General features: G+C 29.0%; 2 protein-coding genes across 2 annotated transcripts; one reads left to right on the top strand and one right to left on the bottom strand.

Annotated features, from left to right (window-relative positions):
- Positions 1–252: 252 nt before the first annotated feature.
- Positions 253–1,101, bottom strand: LOC139095814 (rhodanese domain-containing protein CG4456-like). The gene is made up of 3 exons (XM_070647311.1): positions 881–1,101; positions 619–778; positions 253–560 (listed from the first exon to the last, which is right to left on the bottom strand). The coding sequence occupies exons 1-3, from the start codon at positions 1,020–1,022 to the stop codon at positions 506–508; spliced, it is 357 nt and encodes a 118-aa protein (XP_070503412.1). The 5' UTR covers positions 1,023–1,101; the 3' UTR covers positions 253–505.
- A 2,399-nt stretch (positions 1,102–3,500) lies between these two features.
- On the top strand, positions 3,501–12,957 carry CAH7 (Carbonic anhydrase 7). Its single transcript, XM_070647435.1, has 7 exons — positions 3,501–3,908; positions 8,472–8,543; positions 10,364–10,522; positions 11,300–11,417; positions 11,476–11,750; positions 11,809–11,870; positions 11,948–12,957. The coding sequence occupies exons 1-7, from the start codon at positions 3,878–3,880 to the stop codon at positions 12,149–12,151; spliced, it is 921 nt and encodes a 306-aa protein (XP_070503536.1). The 5' UTR covers positions 3,501–3,877; the 3' UTR covers positions 12,152–12,957.
- The last annotated feature ends 1,864 nt before the right edge of the window (positions 12,958–14,821 follow it).

Genomic DNA, 14,821 nt, shown 5'->3' with positions numbered 1-14,821 from the left:
TGTTGATGATAAATCGAAAGAAACATAAATTTACATGGTTCCGTCACTTCCTTGTTAAAGATTTTCTCCGTCGCATCGAATGTTGATACTTACAAATGTTAAAAATGTTAAACATGCAGTCTGAAGTCCGCAATGAAATATCTGACCATTGTTGCGAAATCAATTTCTTATTCGCATGATGTCACGTATCTAAAGAAATTGCTCCTTCCTAATTAACAGCATAATTATCATAATAAAAAGTCCATTAAATAATTAATGTGGAATCAGTGAAATAATTCAGTCGTGTTTTATTTTATTAAAATTGCAATTTCCCTCCCAAATGAGGTAATAAGATGCTTTATAAAAAATGTAAATACTTGTGAATTGGACAATAAATACAGAGTAGATATTTAAAACATTTAAATGCTACAAATCACCAAAGTGTAATACAAATGCTCAATTCTTTTAAGGCATGATTTCATATCTTATCTCTCCATAATCCATAATTCCGTTTAATCATTTCCGCTTACAAATTTTCGTTCTTAGCCCAATCAGTCCAACTTCCTTTATAGTTTTTGACACTAGAATTAATTCAATGATTAAAAATGTCAATAAAATTAATTATAATTTCATTCTTACTTCTTGAAGCCTAAGCTTATTGCAATGTCAGCAGCTTTGCCGGCTCTGCCGCCCATTTTACAATGAAAGATGACTTCATCATCAGATTGAGGCTTATTGCGTGAATATTTTGCCAAGAATTCCTCATCACTCAATTTTAATTCCTGTTCGACCGTGGACACTTTGTAATACAAACATTTTAAGTAAATTTTATTGATTTTCAATTTTTTTCATCAAAAATTAATTGTCACGAATAATGGTCTATTTATAGCTAAACACTTACATGGAACATTTATTGAAGTGGGAATTTTTCCGGTTTCAATAAGTTCGGATGGTTCACGGACATCAATCAATAGTTTTTCAGGATGATTTGGCAAATCCTTGATTTCTTCATATTCTGCGATTGTGAATTGATCGTTTCCCATTGTTGATTGTTCGAAATGCTAACTGTTAATAACTAAAATTTGCTCGAATTATTTCCAGCAAGGTAAGACAATAAAAACTATTTTTAAAATATTTTGCAATGACGAAAATTTTAAAGCGCATTTTATTTTATTTGAAATTAATTTACAAAGGTATTGGATTTTTATAGACTAAAATATATCTATGATTCAAAATGTTTTAAAATTTACAAGCATTTAGAGTCTTATTTTTGTTGCTCTGGTTAAGCCATTAATTACTTAAAATCAAAAAAGCGTAGACGAAGTGACTAAATTTTGCACAATAATTTTAAAAACAATGCTCATTTCAAATCTTACAAAAACCGTTACATGTTGTTAAACAAATTGAGAGGATAAGAGAGAATTTTTTAACAACGTGGAGAGGAGAACCGTTTCTTTTTTTGAATTCTAAAGAACATGCGAAGTCTAAAACAAGATTTATTAATTTTATGGATTTTCATTAGTGATAAAGTACCATACCAAAGATATCAAATGCTGTTTTTGATGATATTGGTATGAATGCATATTTGTGTTGAAATCTCAATAAATAAAAGGAATAAATAAATTAATTAATGAAAAATAAATTAGTTTATCCTGTAAGCTAAAATTAAATATTTCTGCATAGTCATGAAGATTGGAAAGACCAAATGGACCAAAAATATTCTCAAACAATTTCTCCGGCAAATAGATGTACAGTATTGTGAGGAAACGGAGAATTTAGAATTAATTAATTTAAGAGACATTTAATTCCACATAGGTGTATGTACCTATCTAGGTATTTTAGAATCTTATCAAAAAAATATTAAAATCGTCCAATTATATAAAAATTCATTTCGAGCCCATTAAAAAGATGTATCATCGCAGATATAATTAGCGAACACGTTTTTCATATAATTTTGAATGTCGATGTTTCTAAATAAAAACTATCCACACAACGGACTTGCTGTATACGAAAATTGATAAATTTATGGTTTAAAATATTACAATAATATAAACTTAAACTAATATATTCTAATGAAAGGAGTCAATGAATTTATTCAGAGAGTCAGGTTTCGTTTTGGAATTCGAGGTAAAATAGGTGGAAGAATAAGAAAGATAAATAACAAAGGTAGAGATTTCCGCACAGAATTGAGTTAAGTTCTAAAGTTTTGTTGTTGTACTGCATTTAATTAAAGAGCCACAGAACATCATCATCATCGAGAAACTATACATCTTTTTCGCAAAATATTTTTTATCTTCAAAATCTTATATTCTTCATCCACAGTATTAAGTCAGTTAACATACTAATGATCCTTTATTAAAAGACTATTCGTAGATATGGAGTGAAAGAATCAAAATAATGATATCTTTATAGACATACATGAAAATTCGATTGGTGGGGTTTCAGAATTATCACTAATATTCTGTTCATTAAAAAATATATTCACATACTCCTGGATAGCTATCTTCGAATTCAAGGATGAATTTCATAAAAGGTCCGGTTTTTAAATTCTGAGCTTTATTTTCACGAAAAATCAACATTGGCGTCATTTAAATATCTACGTGATTTTATATAAAATTTTGGGGATGGTCAAGTTGTATGAATGACACTTGATAGACTTAAGTTTTTATAGTTTTAGTGATAATTAGGAAAATTCAAATGAGGAAATTCAAAACTTTAAATTTTGATGACAAGTCGTGGCGTGAATTACAAACGGGTTAATATAATGATGAGTGACTCGTCGATACTAGATTCCTGCAAGTTTTTTGAAACAATTGAAATTACTTCGTGATTCATTCACATATTACGGTACAGTAAATAATACCCTGCAGTGGAATAAATCATCAAAATTTTACTTAATATTCATAAAATTTTGCTATCCAAATGCGTGATTCCCAAATAGCTCAAATGGGTAATCAATCGATCAAAAATATGGTCCCAGGCCGACGTGGCACTAACACCAAGTCAGAATTGTGACTTAAAGGCAGAGTGCTAGGGTCATGTGGGGTTTTGAACAATTTTACCAATTTGTGCTATTCGGAGTGGGCAGGATAGGAATCCAAAAAAGTTTCATTTTCAATTTATTTCCATTCCAAATTTTGTTAGATAATTGACAGAATTTAGAAATGATTAATGAGTACTTACCTGATCAGAAAATAATTCTAAGTAGTACTTGATTAGCATAATAAATAGAATTAAAATTATTCGACTATTTTTAAAGGAATAAAAAACCTTTTGTTTCAAGTAAAAAAGGATCAAACGTTGTCAACGCAAAAATAAATTAAGTTGAATGGATCATAATGGAATAAATTTAAGAGAGTGCACGTATTTGAAAAAACTGAAAAGAAACAAAAAAAAGAAGAGAAAATGTATAATATAGAATAAAAAAAAGTACATACATCATATGTACATCAGATATACACAGTGACTCTTTTAAGCAATGAGTGCTTATAATACGTATAAAATTCGCTTCACAGCTCACAATCACATTAGTCTAGATCAGTCCGTTGGAGGAACTAGTTGGGAAGGAAAAATTTTATTTCTTACAGCGGCAGTTCCTTGAAAGAATTTGACAAAATTCTTAAAAATATTAAAGTTAAATAAAAAATAATTAAAAAATATTCCAAAAAAAAAGAAAATTTAAAATTGTGACAAAGTTAAGTTCAATGCTATAATAGTGAGGAGGAAATTATTTAGTGTGATTATTAATAGACTGTAAAGAGCAATTATTCAATTACAACAAAAATAGAAGATTCTTTGCCAGAATTCTGTAATAAAAATATATAAATATAAATAAGCATCATTTGAAAGCATTTTTAGTGTGAAAGTTCATTGAAAATAGCATCAAGTGTAGATAGAAATGCATAAATTCGCAGTAATATTTCTCGCAGGTAATGCCTTATGAAAAATAAAATTATTAAATTTTAGCAGCTCTGCCAACGACAAAAGTTGAAATTATTCCAAAATTTTCTCAGACATATCAGTTTCCAAAATAGGAAATTAGGTAGAAAAATGAAAAATTGCAGATTCTATTTATACGTAGGTAGCAGTAGATAGTTACAAAAATTTCTAAAATATTCGTGGGAATTCTAGTCAGTTTTAAAAATGTTTCAATTTCTTACCGATTTTCTGGTCGAAAATATTAAATGTCGGGGAATAAAAAATCATTTGCCGGATTGGCCGAAGAAAAGGATTCTTCGACATTACTAGAATCTAGAGATTTACAACCTGTGTGCCGTCAAAAAATTCTGAAAATACCATTAATCGTATGCCGTGTGCAGTTTTAGTCGAGACTTACCTCTAAAATGTCCTCTAAAAATATAAGACTACCCATTACTGAGCTAGACATTATTACTCTATTAAATCAGAAGCAAAGTAAAAGTATCCATGACAACAGTAAAGTTTTAATTACATTATCTAACATTTGTCTGCCTGTGATGATTTATTGTCTGAGATTGATTGAGTTTAAAAAGAACAAGGAAATGTAGAGAAAATATTTAATAAATTACATATGCATCCCAGATTGCAATCAAAAGACAATAAGTTCCTTCATTAAGATTCGCAGTATTATTGTTTTAAAAGTGATAAAAATTCTGAACTTGTCACAATATTGTAAACTCGTGAATTAGACTGTTTAAAAATATGAATATTACTGAAATGTTGCACAATTCGAAATTCCAACGTACATGCTAATGCTAGAACTAAAATTCACATATTTATCATATAGTCAACGACAATGTATGCATTTTTAAATTATTTTAATGCAATTTATAAAGAATAATATGCAGTAAGTATATTTAGGAAGTTTTGAATAAGACATGACAATAGATATGAGGTTGAAGAAAATTGCAAAATAATTACACATTGATAACATTTATATACATGTGCATAAGTAGTTATATCGTCTATGACAATTTTACAATGAGTATTCAAATGAAATCTTTATTATATTTATTATGCACTTTGAGAAGTACTTCTAAACTTTGTTCTGTAAATAAATATGTTATTTATTTCTTTAAATTGACAAATTGATAAAAATAAGGCACAAGTAATACCTACTTCATTTGAATTTGAATTTACTTAAATAATGCAATTTTCGTTCAATTCCAGAAAGTTTTTGAGTAAAAAGTTATGCATCCGAAAATTCAAATTACGTATTCAAGAAAAAAGCTCAAGACAGTAGAAAAAAAAATATTGAGAAGCACAAAAGATTTTCTCACGCTTCTATTATTTTATAAGACGCAACAAAGTTTTAACATCTTTAATTTAAAAATTATAAAAAATCAATCAATCTCTATCCGATCGCTACAAATTATTCATGGCAGTCAAGTGGCAAGTGTGTTGAGGACTGGTTTCACGCATTTTTGTCCATTTGGAATGGCGTTCAATTTACAATTTCCATATTTTTACTGTTACTTGGATCTCATGTGGTTGCCATGAAAAACGTGTGCTGATCGGGCTAAGATCATCAAAAAGTTGAGTTTGTAAGGAAAAAACAGAGCTGTTGAGTTGACTTCATTAATTCCTTGTTATAAGGAAAAACGATAAGTTAAAATGGATTTTTAATGTCGAATTGCAAATATCCAGAATAGATTATTTTAGCTCTAAAATTAACACAAAAAAATAAATGTTGAGTGAAGTTATTAGCGTCACTTGACAGGCTTAAGCATTCCAAGACTGAGCAATTAATACACTTGTAAATGACATACTATAATTGATTAAATAATATCTTTGTCTATTCATCTGTAATTGTACTTTGTTTTCATCATCAAGTGATTAGTTATTGCAATTTTCTACTGGATTTGAGTAATTATACCATAAATCAACTTGAGGGTTATCGACATGCCATCAGTTAATAGCGATGATTAAGTGCAAAACGTTTCTGCAGAAAGCACTTGTTGATAAGAAAATCTAAATTTACTTCTTTGGTACTATTTTTGGAACAAATAAGAAGTAATTACTTCTCATGGCCCGAATATTTCTATGACACTCAATTCCTTCCTTATTACTGTCTAAAAACATGTGATGAAATCAATCAATATTAATCCAATTTGTCTGATGAATCAATACGTACTTTTAGATAAATTGTATAGGTACGTTGGTTGCTTTTGTTCATTTAGGTCTTGAACTGTTCTATAATAAAGTTATCTATAGTAGAGCACTTGAAGATAGCAAATATGAAAATCTCAGAAACAAAGTCAACGAATGAAGTAAAAAGCTCTTCTGCAATTTCAAGTGCTCCTTCACGGCCCTTTTCTTCGATCAAAAGTTAGTTTTTATACTGCATAAAGCAGATGAAAAACTAAGTACTTAAAGTAATGAAATAAATTGTTGAATGAGTGATATAAATCATGGTATATAAACTGTCATATTAGGAACAATTATAGTCACAATATTCAATAATGATTTATAGATGCCTCATAATCCATAAAAGCCGATAAGGACAAATTAATTTTCGAAAAAAATTTGTACGTACCTAATAAATTTCAAAAGGTAAATAACTGTGCACCAATTTAAGATCTGATAAGTTTTAAATTAAATTCATAAGCTTAATCTATCCACTAGATTAATAACGTTATAATTGGTTAATTAAGATTTTTGTCAGTTTGTGACGTCGTAAGCCACGAGGTACATACATATGATACTGTACTGCTGTATCTTATCTCTTTGACGGTCTTTGACCAATTGTAATGTTTGAAGAATTTCCCGAAAGTGTGTAAATTAGTTTACAATATTAAACATCAGACATGTCAATTAAATGTCAATTAATGTCGCTTTTATTGCTTTATCAAAAATAATTGTTGAAAGGGACAAGTAATTGATTAATTTATGATTATCGTTGTTTCAAACATTCTATAAGAGTCTGAAAGCAACTGTATAGACATATCAGTATGGGAATTCCCGTACTGATGAACATGAGAAAGAAAAAAGTGATTGAAAATTGCAAGATTAAAGGAAGTGTCATTTTATCGCATAATTGAATTGTAAATGAGATGCGAATATAATCTCGGGAAACAGCAATTGTGAAAAGTTTGATATATTAGGCATTGTTAAAATAAAATATTACAAATTGTCGTTTCTGATTGATGATGAAATTTTCACAAACTGTTTAGGATTTGCGAAAAGGAACGCGATTTAGACCTTTGTTTGATCCTTTTTGTAATTGTGGTAAATGTAGTTTAATTAAAACGATTTTCTCGCGGTTTTATTCAATAATAATGATGTTTATCTTTCGGAGTTCAATCACAGGCTAAAAATTTATTTGACTCGGGGTAAACAACTATGCTACATTTAAATATAATTTAAATTAAAAATGATCGTTATAACAATCCTAATCTGATCTAAAATCGAAAGTTTTAAGATCCAAAGCTAGTTTTTTTTTACGGTCGTAAAGTTCTTTCATTAAAAAATTTTTTATTGCACCTGCAAACATTTTCAAAACAGATGAAAATCTTTAAAACTTTCTTCATAGAAATGAGTGAAATTAAATTTAAATATTTTATTTTCCAACTAAGATTTAGGTACATAACTTTTTATTTAACTTTTCACATCGTTTGTTTCCTTTACAATGTTATAGAATCATAAAAAAATTAAACAACCTTTCATTGTATTACACTACCTATTAAAATATTATTCACAGCGTTGTTATTAAAACATAAATTTTACTTCTTTTTTCCGCTAGCTGTCAATCTTTAGCAGCAAAATCTGGTCGATTTGTGCCAAAACATTTCAATATAGTAAAGATTCAAATATAGAATGAAAATGTTAAACATTTAGAAAACTCGTAGAACTGATGTAGAATAAAGATTATTGACCTTAAATCAAGTCTATTTTGAAGGAATTGAAGACAGTTTTCTCAATGAAGGGCATGAATGTATCTTGACTGCATTAAATATATAGTTTATTTTTAAACATCAATTTGTCTTCCTATCTTATTATCCTATGCTTGTATTTTAAATGTATTTTCTGAAAATAAATAGAGGCACTTCACCCAAATAGCAATAGTTAAGTAATTTTATAATATTTTAAAGACTTTAAGTGATTTTAATGATTTTGTTTTACGACTTTTTGAATTTCAATTGTAGCATTTCTCATGAGAATAATCTAAAACATTTGCTGATGGGATTGTTCACTTATTACGTAACACGATAAATCGATTTTTGACCCATCTTCACTCACTCTGCAGCAAAATCTCAACATTTTAATTGTTGGAAGCAATGCAACCTCCAATTTTAAGAATGTTACGTAACAAGTGAACGATCCCTAACGGGAGTTTTTAAGGATGATTTTACGACTGCTGTAAAGTTATTTATAATTGCATTGCGTGCGATGCATACAAAAGTGTATTCAAATTTAAGTATTGAAAAATTTTCGTGAAAATATTTCGACTTAACATTGGCAGCAGTCATTTAACAATACATATGTACTATAATTAATATTAATTTTCTTTACAGCATATTTCACTGTTAATTTAGTAGCCTCAGACTGGCATTATCCAAAGGAATTGCCTAATGGAGTTTTATCAGGTATGGCTTTAAATATTTTAATAAATAAAAAATGTTAATAAAATCTACGCATAAATAACAAGTTTTGAGCTATAAATTTAATTTGATATATTATAATAAAATCAGCTTATAAAGAGCTACTATATCTATAAATTTATTTTAATGTCATTACAATAAAGATCCAAGGGTCAAGTGAAATATCATGTCATGAAATCATGTTGAGTTCTGTTTTTATGGAATCTGATCTTTTGCTTATCATGCATTTTTTTTGAAGAACTGCATCTTACTGTTATTACATACGTATTATGGAAATTTGTTCCTCACTAATACAATGAAATGCTTTTTTTGTGCAAATAATTGGGAACCCAATTTGCTATAGTCGGCAAAAATGAGGGGTCATAAATTTATCGTGCGTGTTGAACAAAATTAGCTAAAGTCAACGTTTATTTGTCACATACGCGATTCAAATTGAAGCTAATTGATAAAAAGGCAATTTTTACTGGTTTTATGAGTATAATCATCAAATTTAAAGAACATTTTTGATAATTTATTTGATATCATCTCCACTTGATTGAAGAATTTATGTACTCCACATGAAATCTGTGTCTGATTCGTTAGTTCACATGTTTATTAGTAAATATGTAAGTTATTACTGTGATGATATTTATAGACATCAATTATAAATATTTGTATCAATTTATATGAATGACTTTATAGTTCACGTTAGCTGTGAAATAAAGAAATGTCTTGGTTAATTTCCATAAAACGTAAGTCAATCAGTTTTGACTCTTGTTTGCCAAACATTTCGTTTAAAATTTATATTCAAAAGAAGATCTGTGATGTATTTTAAATAGGTACAAGCGAACATGCGTGATATTAATTTCTTGAAGCATTTATAATGCACATCAGTTAATCAAAAAGACATAAATTATAATAAAGCAGTTAAAACACATGATTTTGATAAAAAACGAATTTAAGGACTTTTTAAGTGGAACCAATAAAGTAATAAATTAAAGGCAATTTTCAGTACATTCGTACAAAATTGCTTATATTGAGAGGACAAATTGGAATGAAGTAAATACACTCGGAGACATCATATGACGAAGATATATTTTAGTGCTTTTCAATCTTTTGTGCTTGCCAAAAATAACGTATTATATACATAAAAATCGCAACAAAATATTTTTTTTGTGCCTATTTACTCTTCATTCATAGTAAGACATGTGAAGAATTTCGGATATTATTTATGTTCTAAAAATAAAATATAAATCTTATTGAAATTAATGATACAAACAAGTTTTTACCACAAATTGAGTGAATCAAAAAAGTTCATGAACTTGCCCTTATTTCTGAATGAGCATGAATGTCATCATTAAATAGAACATATTTCAAAATGTGTACATTCGTATGATATCAATTTAAAAAAATTGAAATGTTAATAAATTAAATTTATTTTATAAAACAAAACAGCCAAAATTGGTCATAATAATTTGGCAAATTAAGTTACCTATCCAAAAACCTCGACGTAACAATAAATTATCACACGAAAATTTTACATGAGTAGCCAGCCACAAATAACGTTAAATAACAAATTGTCAGCACAAACAGTTTAGCATAGGAAATACAAAATATTAAAATTACAATACAGAAGTCTGTCGGAAGCAAAAAAACTAATTAGATATGGAAAATTGACATTCGATTATTAAATTGTTTTTATATAATAATAATAATAATCACATGATTGATAGTAAACTAAAAACACATTAAAGATTATCAGTCATCATAACCTTCCTCCCTTGAAATTTTACTTAATTTAATTAATTTTACTTGTTATATTACAGATGATGAAGATTGGGGAGGTATATGCTCCAGTGGGAAAAGACAATCTCCTGTAGATTTAGCAGTTGATGCATCCATTCGAGGAGAATTTAATAGCTTTATCTTCCATAATTACGATGCACCTATGAAAAATCCAAATGTAATCAACAATGGTCACTCAAGTAAGGAATAAAAATAATTAATAATTAATTTGACACTCATATATCATATTTATTTGTTTGATTGACCATATCATTATTATTTAAGGCATAAGTGACAATTGTTTACTGGACATTATTGTAGGTTGAATTATGAATACCTAACTCTATTATATTGATACAAAGTTATAGAATATGCATTACAAGTGGAAATATGAAACTTTTGTTATTATTCTTATAACTGTTTAATTATCCCTAATTCAATATTCCATTCACTACTCACTGAGCTTAGTACAAAGTAATATGAAGCTCGAGGAATTAAATTATTTTTCACATAGTTGCAAAAAAATCATTCATAAATTCATTACGCTAAAATATGTCATTGTAATTTAGAAGTGCTATGACATATCGTACCCAAGTTACTTCTATTTTCATCTCCCATTGGTCATGTTTCCTTTACGACGCACCCATAGAAACCGCAAGAAAATGAATGATATTACACAGAGTTAAATTTAGCATTACATGATGAAGGATCACGCAATATAAGTTACTTGTTAAATTTTTGGAATTTCATTGATGTCACCAACCCTATGACATATGTTTGCTTCTTATTCTTTAGCACATAATAAATGTTCTAGACTATCGCTATGCCTGAATAATAAATGATACAATAAACATGATGTGTCATTATCACCTGTGAAGTAAATTATGAATTAATCAATTTAATGGTTATATGCTACATATATTATGAACATGTGTCAACACAAATTAAGTATCATAAATTTATCTAATCCTTTATAGTTCAAATCAGCACTGTTCCTGGTCCTATTTCTATTGCTGGCGGTGGATTGAATGGAAATTATATATTTGATCAAATGCACTTCCATTGGGCGTCAGAACATACATTAAATGGTGGAAGGTAATAAATTATTAAAATCTCATAGTAAGCATAATAGTAAAATTTAATAAAATTATAGATATGCTCTTGAATTACATATGGTACATCATGATAAACGTTATGATACAATTCAAAGAGCAGCACAAGAGAAGAATGGTATTGCTGTACTTGGAATTCTTTTCCACGTCACAAAAGATCCAAATCCAATTGTTGAGAAAATTCTCGAAAACTCACACAGAGTCTTTGAGTCTTCCGGAACCAACACCACATACAAAGATAAATTACTCTTATCAGAATTACTTCCAAAAAATAAAGAAACATACTTTAGATATGAAGGATCCTTGACTACACCAGGTACGATTAATCGTGATTGTTTATTAATAACTTAATCTAACTCATTTCATCTTAATAGGTTGTGGTGAAGCAGTTGTTTGGACCGTTTTTAATCAATCTTTACCTTTATCAGTTGAACAGGTTTGTTTTCAACACTTTTGATTTATTACGAAAACGTGATTAATTTAAGACTTTTTATCGTCATTTTTCTTAAATAGCTCGAACGGTTTAAATCAGTTCACGATGACTCAGGCCATGAATTGAAACACAATTATCGTCATATTCAACCTCTAAATAGTCGTTCATTGATCTATGTTCCTGGACAAGGTTATACCGAGAATTTTGCCGTATCAACAAAACTTATTTCAATTCCATTGATGATCGTCACATCATTGATTGCATTGAAAGGATTCACATTCTAAATCCATGTTAAGTCATGTTACGCATTTAAACCTCGAAATTAATTTTTTTGAGTCTTAACGAGAGAAAAAATCATCTTTAACCAAAGTAGTAGCTAGTAATCATCCATCTGGCTACCCCGAACGATAAAAATAAAGAAGGCTCTCCCACGGAACGTTTAAGGATCCGCTAAAACTCTTTTATCAACACCAGCTCCGTGGTGGAACCTTCTTCATTTGTATCACTCGGGTACGCAACTGTCTTCAACACATTTTATATTGAACACTTAGATGTGCCATAACAGAAACATATTGAGTCACTTAAACAACAACGATAACTAGTCAGAAAATAAGCTTAATTGAGTGAATTTAATATGTTTTCTGAATTTAAACATATTCTAAAAATCATAAATTTATCGCTTAATATTTTGAAATTCGTAACTTTTGATTTATGTTGTGACTTTACATCCATACATAATTAAATTGAGACGCACAATTCAAAGGATCCATTTTTCGGGTCGTAGATTAATACATATCTAGACAAAAATGAAATTCAAAAAAAAAAAACAAAAATTTTAATATTAATTAATCTTTATAAACTGTAACTTTTCTGCTTATTTTCTATCCGCATCTCTATGTAGTCAATTAATTAGATCCTTAAAAATACTGCTAGCTTGAAATAAGTTTAAATTATTAGCTAAATTATAATACTAAATTGTTATTGTAAAGCTTGAAAAAGGAATGGGTAAACAAGAATGAAGATCTGGTATTATGGATTGAAACTATAAGATTGAAATAAAGAATAAAATTCTTTTTGTTTAAATAAAAAAGAGCTTTTTGCATTGCTTTGTTGCGTTTCAGATTCTCAACAAGTGTCTTTTCAAAAATTTTACAAGTGTCATTTTCAGGAATTTATAAACAGGATTGGATATCTTATATTGATTTAATCCATCTACAGAAGGTGGCCATCAGTGGAAGGTGGCCACCTGTGGAAGTTGTCTGTCTTCGGAAGGCGGTCATTAGCAGAAGAGACCATCTGTGATAAGTGTCAGTCTTAGGAAGGCGGCCATCGTCCTGGGGGCACCTGGGGAAGGTGGACCGGTAAGCGGCAAACCGTTGCTTTTATCTACTATCAACGATAATGAGCAACTAATCCCTTTTGTGGAACAAACTAAAAGCAGAAAAATCTTGTGAAATGTTCAGTCTAAAAACGGTACCTGTCGGATCTTCAGTCTAAAAATCTTATTATTCTTCAGATTTAGAAGATAAAATTCGCTGCTATTATTTTTATTACCACTGGTTTGCTCGTTTCTCAAATGACAAACTTTAATATTATTTTCTAGAAATGAAGCAGCCAAGAATTCCGATTTGCATAAATGATAAAAATTTTACGATGTATGATTGGAAATTAAATTTTATTTCTTCTCATCAAAATGTTGATATAAAAAATGGCAATTTTTGAAAAAAAAAAACTTGCTTCGTCATTCTTTCTATGTTCTTTATCAATTTGACGAAATGAGCTGCATGAGGTCGTATATAACTGAATGAGGTATAACATACACGTTTTATAAAAAAAGAAAACTTTTAGGAACGACATCAGAAAAGCTGTTCAGAGAATATCACACATTTTGTGCATTTGTGCCGGATTCAAAAATGCTTGAAATTTTCATTAAACAGGTTCTCTTTTTCATTTTGGCGGATCTTGATTTTATACGTTCTGATTGTGCTGGAAAATCACAATTGATTCCATCACACCTTTATAGAAAAACCATAAAATATTTATTAGAAAAGGTTCAAACCTTCTTCATTTGTATTGCTCGTTCAAACATTCAGATGCCCACCTGTCTTAACATTGACCCCCAAAAAAGCATCACATTTTTAGTGCTCAGATGACATTGAGAAAAAAAAACAATAAAATCGTCTGATTCTGATTTTACAATTCTCACGTGGAGTTTTGCAAGCATGTGGAAGAACTCCATCGTAAAATTAGGAATCTTAATTGACATTCTTGTTTCTGCTGTAATAAAATTTTAACTGTATTTTAAAGGTATATATAGAAAGGGGGCTATTTTTAATTTCTAATCTCCTGTGTTTAAGTTCATTCCTTTTTATGACAATGAGTAATGATTTTCACAATTAAACATCGAAGTAACATTAGTCTAGGTAATTATATTTTGTGTAGCAATCTTTGATTTTCTATTTTTTACAAAATAATTCATTTCGAAATTTCAAGTGAGCAAAGAAGGAGCATCTGCAAAATGGAGATTACAACACCGATCGATCTTGGAGAACAATGCGAAGAAGGTTGTAATGTTTATCATCTCTCCACTTTTGCTCCACCAGCATGCTGCAGGACTTGTAATAATTTGTACGGGTGTTCGTGTAATTGCAATTTGACTGGTGATTATTGCAATTGTAAGTCTCAAACTTGTAGCTCAACATGCATTTCATCTTGCCAGAGATTATATCAAAGACTTAAACATATTCCAAAGTGCCCTACAAATTGCTCAAGAATATCAAACTGTCCGAGTTGTTGTATTACTCCAATGAGACGAGGAGTTTTTCGACCAATACAAATTTTCAAGATTGGCTGTGAATTACCAAATTACAGCACAATATATCGCAAATCTTACGATCTTCCAACATATAATGTTCCTTTACATTAAATTGTTCTGTTACATTCAAAAAAATTGA

Source organism: Chironomus tepperi, unplaced genomic scaffold, assembly GCF_022539635.2.
Source record: "Chironomus tepperi strain 1889 unplaced genomic scaffold, CSIRO-AGI_Ctep_v1 contig_376, whole genome shotgun sequence".
NCBI lineage: Eukaryota > Metazoa > Arthropoda > Insecta > Diptera > Chironomidae > Chironomus > Chironomus tepperi.
This window is presented reverse-complemented; position numbering and strand designations above follow the sequence as displayed.

Excerpts from the sequence above, each read along its gene's own strand:
- LOC139095814 (XM_070647311.1), bottom strand. The coding sequence starts at position 1,022 with ATGGGAAACGATCAATTCACAATCGCAGAATATGAAGAAATCAAGGAT. Across the intron at positions 779-880 it reads CACTTCAATAAATGTTCCAT|TGTCCACGGTCGAACAGGAA; the intron begins GTAAGTGTTTAG and ends TGTATTACAAAG. Across the intron at positions 561-618 it reads ATAAGCTTAGGCTTCAAGAA|TGTCAAAAACTATAAAGGAA; the intron begins GTAAGAATGAAA and ends AATTAATTCTAG.
- CAH7 (XM_070647435.1), top strand. The coding sequence starts at position 3,878 with ATGCATAAATTCGCAGTAATATTTCTCGCAG. Across the intron at positions 3,909-8,471 it reads CGCAGTAATATTTCTCGCAG|CATATTTCACTGTTAATTTA; the intron begins GTAATGCCTTAT and ends TTTTCTTTACAG. Across the intron at positions 11,751-11,808 it reads AGGATCCTTGACTACACCAG|GTTGTGGTGAAGCAGTTGTT; the intron begins GTACGATTAATC and ends TCATCTTAATAG.